The sequence below is a fragment of the Corvus hawaiiensis genome, chromosome 11, assembly GCF_020740725.1.
Source record: "Corvus hawaiiensis isolate bCorHaw1 chromosome 11, bCorHaw1.pri.cur, whole genome shotgun sequence".
In the NCBI taxonomy this organism is placed as follows: Eukaryota; Metazoa; Chordata; class Aves; order Passeriformes; family Corvidae; genus Corvus; species Corvus hawaiiensis.
The window spans coordinates 4,636,853-4,652,652 of NC_063223.1; the positions used below are offsets into that span (position 1 = coordinate 4,636,853).

At 46.6% G+C, this 15,800-nt stretch overlaps 1 protein-coding gene across 3 annotated transcripts in view; it reads right to left on the reverse strand.

Annotated features, from left to right (window-relative positions):
- LOC125331430 (contactin-4) overlaps positions 1-15,800 on the reverse strand; it is a 273,122-nt gene that overhangs the window by 41,395 nt on the left and 215,927 nt on the right. For all 3 annotated transcript variants that reach the window (XM_048315396.1, XM_048315394.1, XM_048315395.1), the window contains 3 exons: positions 12,812-12,948; positions 10,831-10,960; positions 7,047-7,197 (listed from right to left, as the gene is read on the reverse strand). In XM_048315396.1, the coding sequence (XP_048171353.1) occupies positions 7,047-7,197; positions 10,831-10,960; positions 12,812-12,948 (418 nt within the window). The remainder of the gene's footprint in view (positions 1-7,046; positions 7,198-10,830; positions 10,961-12,811; positions 12,949-15,800) is intronic.

A 15,800-nucleotide genomic window follows, 5' to 3' on the forward strand; every position in this document is an offset into this window, starting at 1 on the left:
AGAATTAGTACACAAGCACCAAGGTAAAAGCCTGATGATTTCTCTTGACCCCTTGTGACAGGTTTCTCTTAAGGATATCTTCCTCCTTCTTTCAAGGACTTCAACACGGGACATGTCTCGCTGCATTCCGGAGGTCAGATGCCTCTGAGACAGAGCTCTGGATCCTTCGCCCTCTCCACCTCTGCAAGCAGGGCTCTGCTTTTAAAATTAATCCACAAGCACCAAGGGAAAAGGCTGATGATTTCTCTTGACCTCTTGGGGCACAGCAGCCCCGTGGGTTTGGTCACACCACGGTTCTGAGCCGGGTCCAGCAGCAGCGCAGGAGCAACGATGTCCTACACGTGTTTCACTGAGCACTACAACAACACCACGCTGCAAATAATCTGCTGGGGAAATAGGAACAGATTGCAGATGTTCCAGGAGCCTGTGTCACGGCGTGAGGGAGAGTCTCATTCCAGGAGTGCCAGCTGAAACTTGGCAGAGGCTGGGATTGCACTCGGCAGTGCACTCAGCAGCAGTTTGTGGCTGGAAACAGGAAATCATTTCCTGCTTCCACAGGAGCAGATGGAAGAAATGGAAATTTTAGGGATCGGCCTAATTATTGATGCATACAAAATAAACCAGCACTGAACCTGGATTCTACACAAATCTCTAACCCTTCTCGGTTAACCTTTAGCTAGAAACATTTATAGGATCGTAAAATCATTTTGGTCGGTAAAGCCCTCTAAAAACATCGAGTCCAGCTGTTAACCCAGCACTGCCAAGGCCACCACTGCCCCATGTCCCCACGTGCCACAGGTTTTTAATCCTCCAGGGGTGGGGACTCCACCACTGCCCTGAGCAGCTGTGCCAGGGCTAGACAGCCCTTTCAGTGCTAAAACATGGTGTGATCATAGAATCCCAGGATGGTTTGGGTTGGGAGGGACCCTAAAGCCCATCCAGTGCCACCCCTGCCATGGGCAGGGACACCTTTCACTGTCCCAGGCTGCTCCAAGCCCCAATGTCCAGCCTGGCCTTGGTCTTCCAGAACAACACAGAGCTAAAACCAGCTTCTGCTGGGAAACAGTCTATGAACAGGAGGCCATCAAGGACAATGGCTTTCCAAGACCTCTGAGCACCAAATCCTGTGGCTTCCTCATTCATTTTATTATCTTTCTGCAGAAAATTGGTTAAAATAAGTGGATGAGTCAGTTATTTCAGATGTTGCAATGAAGTAGAGCCATCTCCTGCCACGGTCTTTGCAAAGTAAGATGAATGCTGCACTGTCGATTCAAACTTCAGAAAGCCATTTGCAGGGTGTCATTTTTCATTTTGCCGGGGCAGGATGTAATGAAAACCCGACAAGTTATTGATGGTTTGGTTACCTGTCTGCCTTCAAGAAATTGCACAGGTGCTTTATGTAAAAAAAAATACAAAGAGTCAACACAATTAATGCGAAGCAATGATGGGAAGCATCCTTTGAGGTTTCCTTTTCTGCTGAAGTGTCACTAGACTGCGTGTCCAAAAGACACTGCTGGCAATTCATCTCCCAAGTAATCAGGATAAAAATATCACCATGGTTTGTACCCTGGCACCAGCCTGGGAAAGATGTGCTGTCTGTCTTCTGGCCATTTTCTTTCTGGCTGTTTAAAGTAATTAAGCACTAATTAGGAAGTTTGAGGCGACAAATATAAAACTGGAATTTATACAACTTTTTGCACTCAAGACATGCTGGAAGAATGGGAGAGAAACTTTTCTTGTTCAATTTCACCATTTTTCCTCCTCAAAATGATGTAGCATCAACATGGACACTTTAAAATTCCTGTTATAAAACAGTATCTAAGTGAGGGGGTCCATAAATGGCCAAGCTTTGTGAGGAGGTCCTTAGGATGTGAGCTCTTGAGAAAACCATGGCTAAACTCCCTCAGGGAGACAAGACTTACTGAGCAGTTTTGAAGTGCAGAGGACAACAAAAAAATGAGGTGAGAGCTTTCTGCTTTTCCCTGGCCAGAATCACTCCAGCTCCTGGAGAAAGGATTCAGCTGCTTCAGCATCACCTGGTGATTCCCAATGGCCCAAGGACCAAGGACAGGAGGGAGCAGCTCGGTGTCCCCCGGGGCAGGACCTCAGCTCCTCTCCGAAGCAGTTGCAGTGCCTGTGTTGGTCGATGTTCTTCTTTATGAACAAATTAACATTCCCTGCCAAATTAATAAGCCTGGAGGCACAGCTGTGTGTTAACATATCCAAGAGGCTTTCCAGCTCCAGCTGCCTGGTTTCCTTCCTTCTGAGGAGGCTGGGATTTCAGGGAGCTCTGGTTGGGATTTTGCTGATGGAGGGGTGAACAGCCCTGAGCCCTGTCACATTCCCACTGCTCCTTCCCAGTGTCAAGCCCTCACCTTCTTCTCAGGACACCAGTTGTGGCTGCCCCTGGATCCCTGGCAGTGTCCCAGGCCAGGCTGGACATTGGGGCTTGGAGCAGCCTGGGACAGTGGGAGGTGTCCCTGCCATGGCAGGGGTGGCACTGGATGAGTTTTAAGGACTCTTCCAACCCAAACCATTCTGGGATTCACGACTTTGGAAACCAAATTACCCTCCTAGATTGTCCCTGACTCTGGGCTATGGTGGAGAGAACAGTGAAATACCTGGGAAAATCTGGACCCAAATTACTGAAAGCTTGGAGCAGATAAGGCAGTTTGGGTACCAGATCAGAGCAGCTGTCTGCAAGTGCAGTTCTCTCTCCTCAGCGTTGTTTCACAAGGACTGAGTTAGCCGGGCACTCGTTACGCTTCCGAACGCTTCCGTGGCTGAACTCGCTGGGAAAACGCCACCATGTGCTGCTTTCCTGTGCTTTCGTTGGTTTTCAGCTACAAAAAATAGCAATGTTCCTGCTGTAAGCGCTGTGGCTCTGCGTGTGCAAGCTCACACATCACAGAGCTTGTCAGGACTGCGAGATAATGGGACCAACTGGGAAAATTTCCATGAAGAACGTGAGCGTGCCTGGAGTATCTAGGTCAGATCTTGCTCTAACAAAGTGAACCAAGAGGGTCCCTTTATACAGAAACTTGTTTAATTAAGATAACAGATGTTGCTATTACACAAGTCATAGGGAATGGTTGTTTAATTGGACACTTTCACATTCTTTGCTACCAGCACAAAACATCATTTGTTTTTTTATGCATTTCTTTCCTTACAATTAAACTGTATAAACAATGCAGGCACTGTACATTCAAGGAGAAGAAACGGCTCTAATGATGTAGGGGCTTTAGATGAAGAAGAATGAGAGAAGAGCAATTTGTTTTGGGGCTTAAAAGTACAATTATTTTTCTGTCCCAGCCTGAGTACATGTCTGGTGGCAGGGTAAATATGACTTCCAATAGCTCTAGGAGAACATTAGGAATTAAGACTGTTGTGTACATATTTTAAATGAAAGTTGTCTTGGTTTTCCTGCACTCTTTCTGCTGTTGGGGAGCCAAGGAGAAGGGGAGAAGTGGGAAGCTGTGGAGGACCAAGAGGATGAAACGTGAATCTGCTCTTGAACCTCACAATGCCTACGGCTTCACCTCTGGGAAATGTCACTGTGTCTCACTCTGTGAGGAATAAATAAATGGAATTATTGCCATTAAGGCATGCAAATTAAAAGCCCTTTGCCTAAGTCCCAAACAAGACCCGAGAAAAGAGGGAAGACTTGCAGGGGAAGCGATGCAGACCCTGCAGGGCTGAACACCCCCAGAATGGTTCAGGTTGGAAGGGATCACTGGAGGTCATCACATCCAACCTCCCTGCTCAGGCATGATTCAGGAGTCCAGACTGGTCCAGAAGAATCATTCTGTGCCAGCAGCAAAATAAATCCCCTGACCAATTCCCTGAGAAATTTCCTTAAGATGCTCTAACAAAACAGCCTGTGGTGGAAGTTATTAAAAGCCAGTTCACTCTGTGCAGCCCCAGATCTGTTGCCACAGATCACAGGATCATCTCAGCCCCGATGTGAAACCCCACAGCTCCCACAGCCTCGGGTGCTGCTCTCCCACAGGACAGCACCTGGGGGTTTGTTGGGACACCAGCCTTGTTTATTCGGGGGCTATGGAAAACCCAGGGGCCATTCTCATCAGAAAGGCATCCCCTGGTCCTGTGCGAGGCTTTCCTGGGAACAGGTGGATTTTAATCGTGTTTCACCTGCTCCTACTCTCCCAGTGGCCCTGTGAGGAGCAGCATTACCAGGACTAAGGACCTCTCCCACAGAGTGTAACACTCACTTTGCACTGGAATGTGATGGGAAGATCAAGGATGGAAAACGATCTCTGTACTTCCCCCATGCAGAAATAGCCTTTGTTTCCAAACAGCATCTGCAATACATCTATATCTGTGCTAGAGCTGTTCCTATGTAAAATTTACCTTCTGGATCAGTCCCCCAACATAATTTTGACTCAGTCAGGCCTCCAAGGCAGGATTTCCATTATTATGGAGATGAAGTGCCTTTAATGACTGCAATAATATAATTGTACGCCAGGGCAGAATTCCTAATAACACAATTGCACAGTTCTCAACCACCAGTAAGAGATGCCCTCGGGCCACGGTATTCATTAGAGGTGCAGCACACACTACCTCAGCCTCCAGAGAAGAATATGAAACCTAAACCGATAAAGCTCTTGTTTTTTCACCATGGTGGTCTCTGCTCTCTGGGCAAACATTGAACAACACACTTTGTTTTGCCTCCTGGACAGCAGGAGCCTCCAGAGCCAGAGTTCCCAGCAGCAAAAAACCATGCACAGTGTCCCCAGCAAGGAATTTAACATCACACACCAGCTGAAAAGCCACAAAAGCCCCAGGAGGAGCTCTGAAGCGATTGCCATGGCAGCCGTCAGGCTGCACATCAGCATTCAGAGCAAGCACTGACACAGGAATGCTGCTTGTATCTCCACCTGGAATTGGAAGGATCATCTATATTGATTAAGCTTCACGTGATCAACCTGCAGGCTGGAGAAGGATCCAGATGTTCGGGTGCCTCTCTGGTACTCGAAGGACCCTTTAATGTCAGTTTAAGCAGAGATTTCACTGAAGTTTCCTCTCCCACGCCTGCCTAAAAGTTCTGTTTCCCGTCCTAGATGAAGAGATTGCAGCAGCAGCTTTTCCTGGCATCTTTCTTCCTAGATTTCAACAGATTTGTTTCCCAACAGCCAAGAAAGTTCTTGTTTGAAGTCCATGCACAATTGTGGGTGTAGGGAGACAGTGGAGCTGGACTCCAGCCACTGCTGCTGTCCCCCAGGACAGCGGGGAGGAGATGACATTCCAGCAGGCACAGAAGTAGAGCAGCACTCAGCAGAGCCCAGGCACTCGCCCCTCCTGCCCGGGGAGGCAGACGGTGCTGGTGAGCAGTGCCACGACCACAGCAGACAATGTCATTCCCTAACTGTGCATTTCACACGGTGCCCAGGCCCAGCCTGCAGGGCTGGCGTGGTGAACAAAGGCAGTGGCGAGGATTCAACGCCCTCATCCACACAGGAGACACAGCCCAGTGTGTGTCAGAGCAGTCCCAGTGCCAAGGCACCGCGGCGCTGCGCGTTCCGACACCGTGCCAGGTAATCCCTGCTGGATGATCTCGCTGGCTGGAAAACCCCTGGGCTGAAGGAGCTCAAGATTTCACACCTGCTTGGGCACATTTCACATCTGGTTTGCCATCCAGGGCTGGGTGCCCAGGTGAGAGGCTCCTGGTTGTGGCTCAGCAGGAGCAGGAGGAGCGAGCCTGGCACTGCCACGAGAGCCCACAGCACACCTGGCTGGGTTTGCCCCTGAGCTCAGCACTGTGCCCACCACCCTCCCATCACTGCCCCAACTCTGGCTGGGCAGCCCCACTCCCAAATTAGAATGAGAAGCAGGAGCTGCGCTGTGCCAAGGGGAACAGCCTCAGAGCACACAGCACATTCAGCCACGGACTGTGCCAGCAAGCACAGGGAGACAGATGGGACCTCGTGGGGCTGACACCACAAAGCTTCCAGCACCAAACACCTGCCATCCTTGGCACCACCCTCACCACAAGAACAAGTTATTTCAGTTTGAAAAAGCAATACACTTTGATCTATGACAATTTTGACCTCGGTAGCTCTGTGCTCTACCTGCTGAAGGAAGCTTTGTGTCATCGATCACCAACTCTTTTCATCCCAAGGGGTGAAGGAACAGCCCACAGACAACAGCTTTGTAAGGATCAGGGAGAGGAGCTAAACAAGTCAGAAACAGGGTGTTCAATCTTTTAATCATCTGGCTCTAAATGAACTGTAGCTTTCTGCATACTCAGACACACCACCACAGTATCTACTTCAATGGACATTACAGGCTGGGTGGAGCAAGATCAGACTTTCCAAGAGAAAAGAACAGCTCGAACAGATTAAAGCTTTCAAAGATAACAATTTCCTATAATTTCTGGCTTTTTGACCTTTACTAACAAGGCAGGATTCTCCCCATCAGTCCTTGTGTCACATCATGTTTTGGAGGGGTGTCAAGGACAGCTCTCCATGTGCTGCTCGTAGGTGCTGTGACACAACCACACCTCTACACAGCCAGCAACAAATCAGCACCACAGAGGAGGATTTGAAAAGTTGGCTTTTGAATTTAAAAAGAAACTGGAAAAAAAATTATTTGGCCAGTCTGAGAAAGCCATCTTCAAGTCAGGTGTCAGAACTGCCAAATTAATTACTGACCCCAAATAACTCCTGTTTGCAGGACACTGAGTAATGTACCAGGGCTGTGCCATTTGCAGTGGAGGCTTTTATCTCCTGGGAATTGATTTTTTTTGTAAAAACAATGCTTATTTAGAGCACTGCAGAGGCAAAATATTTGGTTTTTTGGAGTGCATCTTTATCAGCTTCTTGGCACGGATGCTTTAACAGCACACAGAGGTGGAATGGGCACGATGGGAATAGGAATCTTACCCCCAGCTCCTCAGGACTGAACACTGGCTGTTTCCTCACATATTTGCAAGTCAATTTTGTGAAGCTATTAATGACAAATTTAGCTTTGATTGCTGAAAGTCCCTGGGTTAGGTAATGAAAAAAATGGTTACTTTAAGACATTACCTCTCATTTTCTCTCAGGATGTCTTTTCCTTTCTTCCAAGAATAAGTAGGTCTGGGGGAGGCTTTGGGCTTGCACTCAATGATGACTTCACCACCCACTTTAACAAGAGTTAACTTCTTCAGGAGAGTTTTGGAAAAGTCTGGACCAATGGCTGAAAGCAAAATCAACACAAACCAGATCAGAATTCCCTTGGGAAAAAACAAAGTCAGACTCTTTTGAACATTACAAAATTCCAGGGTTGTTTTGTGCTTTCAATTCCTAAATGATTGGACTTTATGAACTACGTGGATGTCTGGGCAAACAGACACTTGAGCGCTTCTTTCACTGCAAAAAATACTTGATTTGTTTAAAAATGTGTGTTCAGCTAAAAACCTGAGAAACCAGTAGCCCCATCATACACATCTTACTGGGGCAGCACCCCCAGGAACCACTCATGCATGAGGAGTATAAAGTATTTCCTTTTTCTGTGTCAGGATCATCCTTTTGTCAGGCAGGAAAATTCTCCCAAACACAGAAGCCATATAATTAATCAGGAATGTTAATATTTCCAGAAAGGCTGGCACTTTTATGCTTTCTATTCATAGCTGTTGCATAAACTGGGTTATTTATTTTAATTCTCTACAGGTGGGAGACACTGACACGGCCAGGTCCTGAACCAAGCAGAACAAGGCAGCACTTGCTGGCTCCAGGACACAAAGTGCTCTGGAATCAGCTCCTGTGCTGCCCCCAGGGCACACTCCTGTGCTTTGTGACAGACACTCAGAGATCCATGAGGCGAGCCTCGAAGCCCTGCAGCCTCTCTGCAGCCCAGGGAACGAGGAGATGCCTTGGGGTCTGATTCCTGCCTCAAAGGCTCTTCAATGATCCCTTTGCTGGGACCCCGTGGCAGGCAGGGCTCTGAGGCAGCAGCCTCCAGAATGGCTCTGGCACCGAAACCCCCCAAGACAGCCAGGAGGTTTTATTGGTATCAGGTAGGACAATTCATTTCTTCCATGTAGAAAGCTCAGAGCAAAAGGTGAGGCAGCTGAAGGGGTTTAGGAACAGCTCTGGCAGACAGGAGCAGTGGCAGCAATCTCTGCTCTCTCCATGCTCCCTGCTGGCTCCCTGGATCCCTCCTGCTCCAGCCCTGGCTCCCTCCAGCTCTCAGCACTGTCCTTGAGTGCCTTATTGCCTCGGTGAGATGAGAGTTGAGATCTCTGTGCCCTACATCGCCTCGATGCCCCACGACAGGATCCAAAGCTCACCTGCAGCAGCTGGGACACCAAGCCCAGCAAATTCCTTTTCCTCAGGGCACCTCATCTGCCTCAATTGTTTTGGGTATCATTCCTGCTGCCACAGAGGTGAGTAAGCATAATCCCACACTGAAAACGGGATGGGCTTTATGATCCAACAGTGATCCAAGTTCCTGAATCAGAGTTCTGTGATCTCTGAGCTGCTTTGTTTTCCATGTCTAATCACACTCAGAAACAGAGGTATGATATTAAAGACCATAAAAAAGCCCTGAAATCAGCACTGGCTTTGTAAAACACTCCAGAATTAAATGAGACATCCTGAGGACACGTCCCACCAATGCACCCAGAACCAAATGCTTTAATATTTATATCATATATCATTATTAATAAATTATCACTTCTGAAACTGATTTCTCATACGATTGTCCCAAATTTATGAGCAAAAGAGATTTTTTTGAATAATTCTGTTACTCCCATCTCTGTGATAAATGGTTTAGACTGGTTTTTTGTGAGTCATTAGCTGCATTTTCTTGCTCCTGTGTGAGACAGAGGAGTTGCTCACTGTGGGTTTTGTTCTGTGATGTTCAAAACGTTGTCATTTGGTGTTTAGAAACTCTGGACTCATTTCTCAGCACTGCCACAACTTCTCTGTGCCACTTCAGGAGTAATAAATTTAATTTATTCACACCTTTTGTTTGTCCAATGGGGATTTTAATGACCTTTTTTTCCCACTCTAGGCCCACATTTCATTTTTTCAATTTGTTTTTCAACATCTAGCCTAAAAATTCTGTAAGACAAGACTGCATCTCAAAATATGTATTTTACAGTGTCCAGCAGCACAGGAGCCTGCTTTTATTTAAAGACTCCAGGCAAGATAATTGGCAACAATAATTGAGCAGAATCACTCTGAGAAAAGCTCTGTCTGTAATTTTCCATTTCCCTCTTTCACTTCATTTTGCTGTAAGTCTCACTTGAGATGATTAAACGCCACTAGCAGCAAGTGCTTAACTTCAGGACCTTTTAAAACAACCATTTTAACAGTCAGATCTGTTTAAAAGTGAAAATTTCCCAGGGAGGGCTCAGAATGTTGCCCTGCTTTGAAACTCCAGTGGAAAGGCAAACCTGCTGCTTTCCTTTCAAAATGTGCCTAGTTAAATCACAGATGCACAGGAATTTATCTGCAGGACACCATTTGGGTGCTTTTCCTGTGACAGACAGAAACAGAGCTGCAGAACCCAAGTGAGAAGTTGGCCAAATAAATATTCCCTGACAGGTTTCTCAGACCAGACTCTCCAAAATCTGTTTTTTGTGTGGACATGAGGAGCTGCTGGGCACAGGGACACCCTGGAAGTCCCCACCAACAAGGATTAAACCTCTCTCCTCTGAAAACATCTCCCTTCTTCCCAAAGGTCCTTTTTTACCAGGTTTTAAGTAGACAGGAAAAGCATCAGTGGGTTTATTTCGATTTCTTTCATGTCCAATAAATCTCAGCATTGTGAAGTCTAATTTATTGAGCATTATCGTACCTTTCTCCAACAGCAACACAGACAATCCTTCACAGGGGTTTTTTTTCTATGCAGGCATCTATCACTGATGATAAAAAATGACCAATAATTGAAACTCCCATAGCTGGAAAAAACCTCGTGCTTTGTTCTTCAGGGTAAATCAGGGAATGCTGCTACTGAACATTTGGTTTGAGAGTGACTAAACCGTTATTTTGTAATCAGGAATTGTGTTTGACCCTTTGAAACAACATCCCTGTGCTGACACAGCACTTCCCAGGCCTGCCACTCATACACGAACATGGTTTGGGACTGAGTCACAGCCTGGCAGGGACCTCTGGGATGGTCCCATCCCACCCCTGCTCAACCAGGAGCAGCACAGGAGGTTGCCCAACAATTGTTCTAGTGTCCAACCAACCTCAAAATAAAGTTTTTCTTGTTTGAAGTGGCATTTCCAGGGTTTCAGTTTGGGGCCACTTCTTCCTGTCCTGTCACTGGCACCTCTGAGAAGTTCCTGGCTCTGTGATCTCTGCTCCTTCCCCTCAGCTATTTCCCCACTTGGATTCACATGAGCTTCTCCTGGTATTACGTGGGAGGAGCAGAGTAGGTGTGCACAGAACTGCGGGGCAGAAGCTGCTTTTCTTTGGGATGGGAGTGTTTTGGTTGCCATTAGATTGCTGAAAGGTCTCTTCAGATGGGAGGTTTGTCACCACATCCTCAGCAGAGTCACCTCTGCAGCCCAGGACCGGGCATTTATGGTCCTGGATGTTCTGAATGGCAATGCTCAGGTGTCTCCATAAATAGCTTTAACCAGCAGGAGAGTGAATGCGCCTGCCAGCTCTGTCACCTGCAGGAATATGGGAATATGGGATGAAGTAAAACACATCTGTTCTCTGCTCTCCACTTCCTCGAGTTTTCATTTCACTCCTTCCTTCAAAATAAATCGTCAAAGATCCCCCTCTGCTTCAGATGCTGCAACTTGTCAAAAGCAGCGTGGGCAGAGGCTCCTCTGCCCCTGGGAGGGTGGCAGCACTCAGGGAGTGAACTCACCTATGACACTGAGCTCTGCACTGGCGAAGATGACGCCGTGCCTGTTCTCCGCCACGCACTGGTACATCCCGGCGTCCGAGAGACTCACGTTGGGAATGGTGAGAGAGCCCTGCTCCAGCTGCACTCTGCCCTGGGGGAACAGCAAAACAAACTCCAAAATAAACAAGGAGATGCCTCCTCGGAACATAAACCCAGAGGCTGTTGTGCTGTATTTTATAGCAAGGTGGATCAAAGGAAGTAGCAGTAACAAGAAGAATTTGCATGCTGCAATTTATTTGTCTGCCAGCCAAATTTATGTCAGGTTAGAGACTAAATGGTAAAACCAATATAGGAGTTGGTAAATGCAATTTAAATTGGAGGACTTTCCCTTGACCCCTCATTGATTTAATACCCAAAGCATTTAGATTAATATCCCTTTCAAGGAGATAAGCTTGAAGCAAGAAATGCACTTCAGTTCCACAGTGGCACATCCCAGCCAACCCCATCCTCAGAAACATTTAAAGCAATGGTGCTTCCACAGAATCACAGAGTCATTAAGGTTGGAAAAGACCTTCAGGATTATTGAGTCCAACCTCTGACCAAACACCACCGTATCAACTAAACTACAGCACATACAGGTGTTTCTTGGACACCTCCAGGGATGGGGACTTCAAACCTCCCTGGGCAGTTCCAAGGCCTGACCAGCCTTTCCATGGAGAAATTCCTCCTGGTGTCCAACCTAACCCTCCCCTAGCACAGCTTGAAGCCATTTTGAGTCCCTATGGCAATGCAGGCTGGTAAGACTGGTTGCCATCTTAGCCAGCACAGACAGAAACATTTAAAATCCTCTGCAGTTTACTGAAAGCAATGCAGATGTTAATAATTTAATGCTCCTTTACTTCCTATCAGCCACTACCGTGATGTAAGAACAGGACCATCTGCCAGCGACCAGCGTGAAGCAGCCAGAATTAGTGTGTGGAATGAAAGACCAGGCTATCATTTGTCAGCCTGAGGATATGGAGCTCGAGTTATCAATTCTAATAAGTACAGCAAAGCGTTCCCTCCCTCCCCGGGAGTTCGACATTTAAAAAAAAAATTCTAAAATAAAGAGCTATTGGTTTTCTACTTGGCCTTAGGGTGGAAATGTAATGTTTGTGCAATTTTTATCAGGGTTTGATCAAGTATGGGCTGCTGTGTTCTTTTACCATAAGTGAAGGGGGAAAAGTGCTGGCTACTGTGCAGCCAAAGCTTTGGTGACTTGATTGAGTTTGTGGTGACAAGGTGGGGTCATGGACTGGGTGATGAGCCTCCAGGAGAGGCTGGGCAGACGTGGTGGTGGGAGGGGTGTGATTCCACAGCTCCTGGTCATCTGCACAGGGACAGAGCTCAGCAGGAGGAGTGGGAACACCACTAAAGACCAGCAGGAACCCAAAGGTTTCATTATCACTTGAAGTTCACCTGAGCATCATAAATTAAAATAATTAATCCGGGGTCATCATTCTCTGGTGACAGATTCCAAAATCCCATTCAACCATTCCTTCTTCTTCTTTCCAGCCTCAGGTTTGTATTGTGGATCCTTCATTTTGGTGAGGAGCTCTGAACGTAGAGCTGCTGTGTGTCCTGCTTGTCCCTGGCAGCAGCTCCTGGAGTCGTAGGGAGGTGCTACCAAGCATGGGAGGGAATGGGGGAATTTCCTGTGAGGGAGGGCAGGCCCTGGCACAGGGTGCCCAGAGCAGCTGTGGCTGCCCTTGGATCCCTGGCAGTGTCCAAGGCCAGGCTGGACATTGGGGCTTGGAACAACCTGGGACAGTGGAAAGTGGCAGGGAGTGGAACAAGATGACCTTGAAGGTCCCTTCCAACCCAAACCATTCTGCGATTCCAAGATTTTAGAGCACCTCCATCCTCCCCATCCCAAAATAAACACGCACCCAGAGATCAGAGAGCTGGCAGAGCATCAGAGCACCCAGAGATCCCCTCCCCAGGGGGTTCCAGCAGTGCCTACCTGTGGCAGCAGGGGCTCCCCGTCCTTGAGCCAGCGGTAGGAGGGCTTGGGGCGCCCGCTGGCGCGGCACTCCCAGGACACGCGCTCCTCGATGGCCGCGTGCACGTCGCCGATGCGCTGGATCCAGCTGGGCTGGGCTGCAAGGGAAGCAGCAGGGAAGCCTCGTGGCTGGGAACAGCAGCTCTGTGCTGCCAAATGGACGTTAGTTCCCTTACCAGCACGTTTATGACTTTGATTTAATGACACAATTAAAAACGGCTAAACATTTCTGTTCTTCCTTGAGCCCAGTGCTGCTTTCTGAAGGTGGCACGGGCAATATCAGAAGCTGCTTTTATTTTATTTTTAGTAAAAACCCTTAAAGAAAAAGAGTAGCTTCAGAAAGCCTGCTCATCCTACAAAAACAAAGCAATAGTTACACCCCTGGTCCTTCAAACAGAGGCATTTTCCTCCTCAGGGTCTCTATGACTTGGGCTTCAAAGCTCTAAAATTTAGCTTCTGACTTCAAAATTTGTCATTTAGAACTACTTCTGCACTGAAATGAGGGTGATTCCAGTAACTGCATGGTTATGGGCACTACCTCAGGCCCAGGCTCTGAGTCTTGTCTTGACTCCACATCTTGCCACAGGAATGAAAAACCTTTGGACCCAATAATTGTATTAATTGAATAAACCTAGAAAGGCCACAAGCAGGTATTGGAGACACATTTTGGTAGAGTTTGGTGAAAACTGGCACTGGAAGTTTTCAGCCACTGGTGAGGTTGTATTTTTAATTGTGTTTCACACATTTTTATTGGTTTGATGGCTTTTTTTTAAAATAGAGTTTAAGTTTAGCCAGATTCCACTAAATTCCACTAAAATTACCACATGGTTTTGAAGACCATACAAACCCTCAGACTTGCTGAGGAGTTACCTTTCCTCCAGATATATCTACAATATACAATACTATCCCTCTAAGATCTTATTATTAATAGTATCTTACTATTCCTATAATACTTTTCAGAAGGTCCCATTAAACAATAGATGAGTTCAGATTTTTTTAATTGTCGTTTGCCCTATTTTGACATAAGAACATCTGACTTAGCAGGATGATATTACCAGCAGAGGTCTCCAAGAACCTGATTAATACTTCTCCCCGTGTAATCAAAGTAAAAATTAAGATTCTTCAAAGCCAGGTCGCAACTTTACATATCTCCTTTGGATAGGGACAGGGGCCAGAGATGGGCTCAAAAGGATAAATAAAAAATATCATATCAAAATGGCCAATTGGTATGGTTATACCCAACCAGTGGTATGTCTGTGATGATGTGGTGCTGGAAACACAAATTCAGAGAGCTCAGACTGTGTTTTCCCCCACCCCTGGCACCCTGAATGTGCCTACAAAGTGCAGAGGAAGCTGCAGAGCTTTCCACAGTCTCAGCTCCAAGGGACTTCCAAAAAAAAGGTGAACTGAGTATCCTGCCAGTGCAGAAGTGAAAGGAAAAGTGAGTGGTGTTTATTTCTCTGGCTGCCCCTCCTGCCCCTGTAATATTTTAAGCTTGTTTATTGTCTGGATATACAGAGATAGGAAAGGGAAAGCCTTTAAATGTAGGAAGATGAAAGTCAGTTCTGTCACCTGGAGTAAGAACTTGAACAATTCCATCGAGCTGAGCAATTGCAACGGGTTCAGTGGCTCAAGGACATTTGCAAATTACTTGTGAATTTACATATTTACTATTCTAACAGCATCTAACTCATCATTTTGAAGGGAATTTTATGATCCCATGAAAGGAGCTCTATAAAACCCACACACATCCATTTGCCTTTTTTATTTCTGCAGCGCTGTTTTACAGATTTCCCACATGAAAACAAAAAAAAAAAAACCAACCCAGACAAAACAACTGGAAATAATCTGCAAATGAAGAGAAGCCATGAATGGTAAGCTGTGCTCTGTAACTAAGTGTGTGCTATGTAAAAGCAAGGATAACTCCTGTGGTGAGGACAGAAAATTCAGAATTCATCCTCATTTCATACAGACTCCCCAGATAAGGGAAATTCTCTCCAAGAGGCAGTTTTTGGGGTAGTTTGTGGGTTGTTCATCCCAACTCCTGCCCTGAGTGCTGAGATTGAAACGTGCAGTGCTGGAAGCTGCCACCCCCAAATTTATATCACCCTTTGGTGCAGCACCCACAAGCCACAGCCTCACACCCCACACCACCCTAACCCCCTCCAATGGTTTGAACTGGTTAAATTTTCTATCCCAGAGCCATTTATGGTGCAGACAACTCCAGAGCGAGCAGCACAGGTCAAATAATAATCTCAGTGAAGAGCTCTGAGTCCTTTGTTTTGCAGGAGCTCGTTCTCTGCTGCTCTTTGGGAGCCTTTTCTAATTAGGTCAACCTCTCCTCTCAACAGTTCAGTGCAGAGAGAAGCTCTTGGCTTCATCCTGGGGAATACTCAGGGGTTGGCTCACGCTGCAAATATGTTTGAGCCACCAAAGGAGAGTCGCCACAACCTAATGAAATTTGACAGGCGCCCACTGGGGATCAGACCAAGGTAACACGACACGAGATTCCAGGCATGATAATTAAAATAATTCAAATAAGGAGATGAAACCAGCTCCTCTCTACAACGTTTTCTGGTACAGCGACATTCTCTGAGATAATGGCAAGGTTTAATTTGTGACTGGTCTAGAAAAAGTCCTTTGGATCATTGCAGTGGTGCTGACCAAAGAGGAATTTTTTACAGGAAATATTTTGGCCCTGCTTGGAGTACTCAAGACAGTACTGGCCTTGGAAACATCCTGGAGGAAAAATCTGGAAGCTGATTAAGAATTCATCAGAGTTGCAAGCAAAATTCGTATGCTGAATCTATAAAGTGAAAGAAAAGGCTTAGAGATATAAGCATGACTCTTACATAAGGATTGCTTTAAAGAAAAATCTCCCCCTCCTAGGAGATGAGAGCTGTCTGGAGTTTGTACTCAGGGGAACAGAAGAAAAGTGATGGAAATAGTG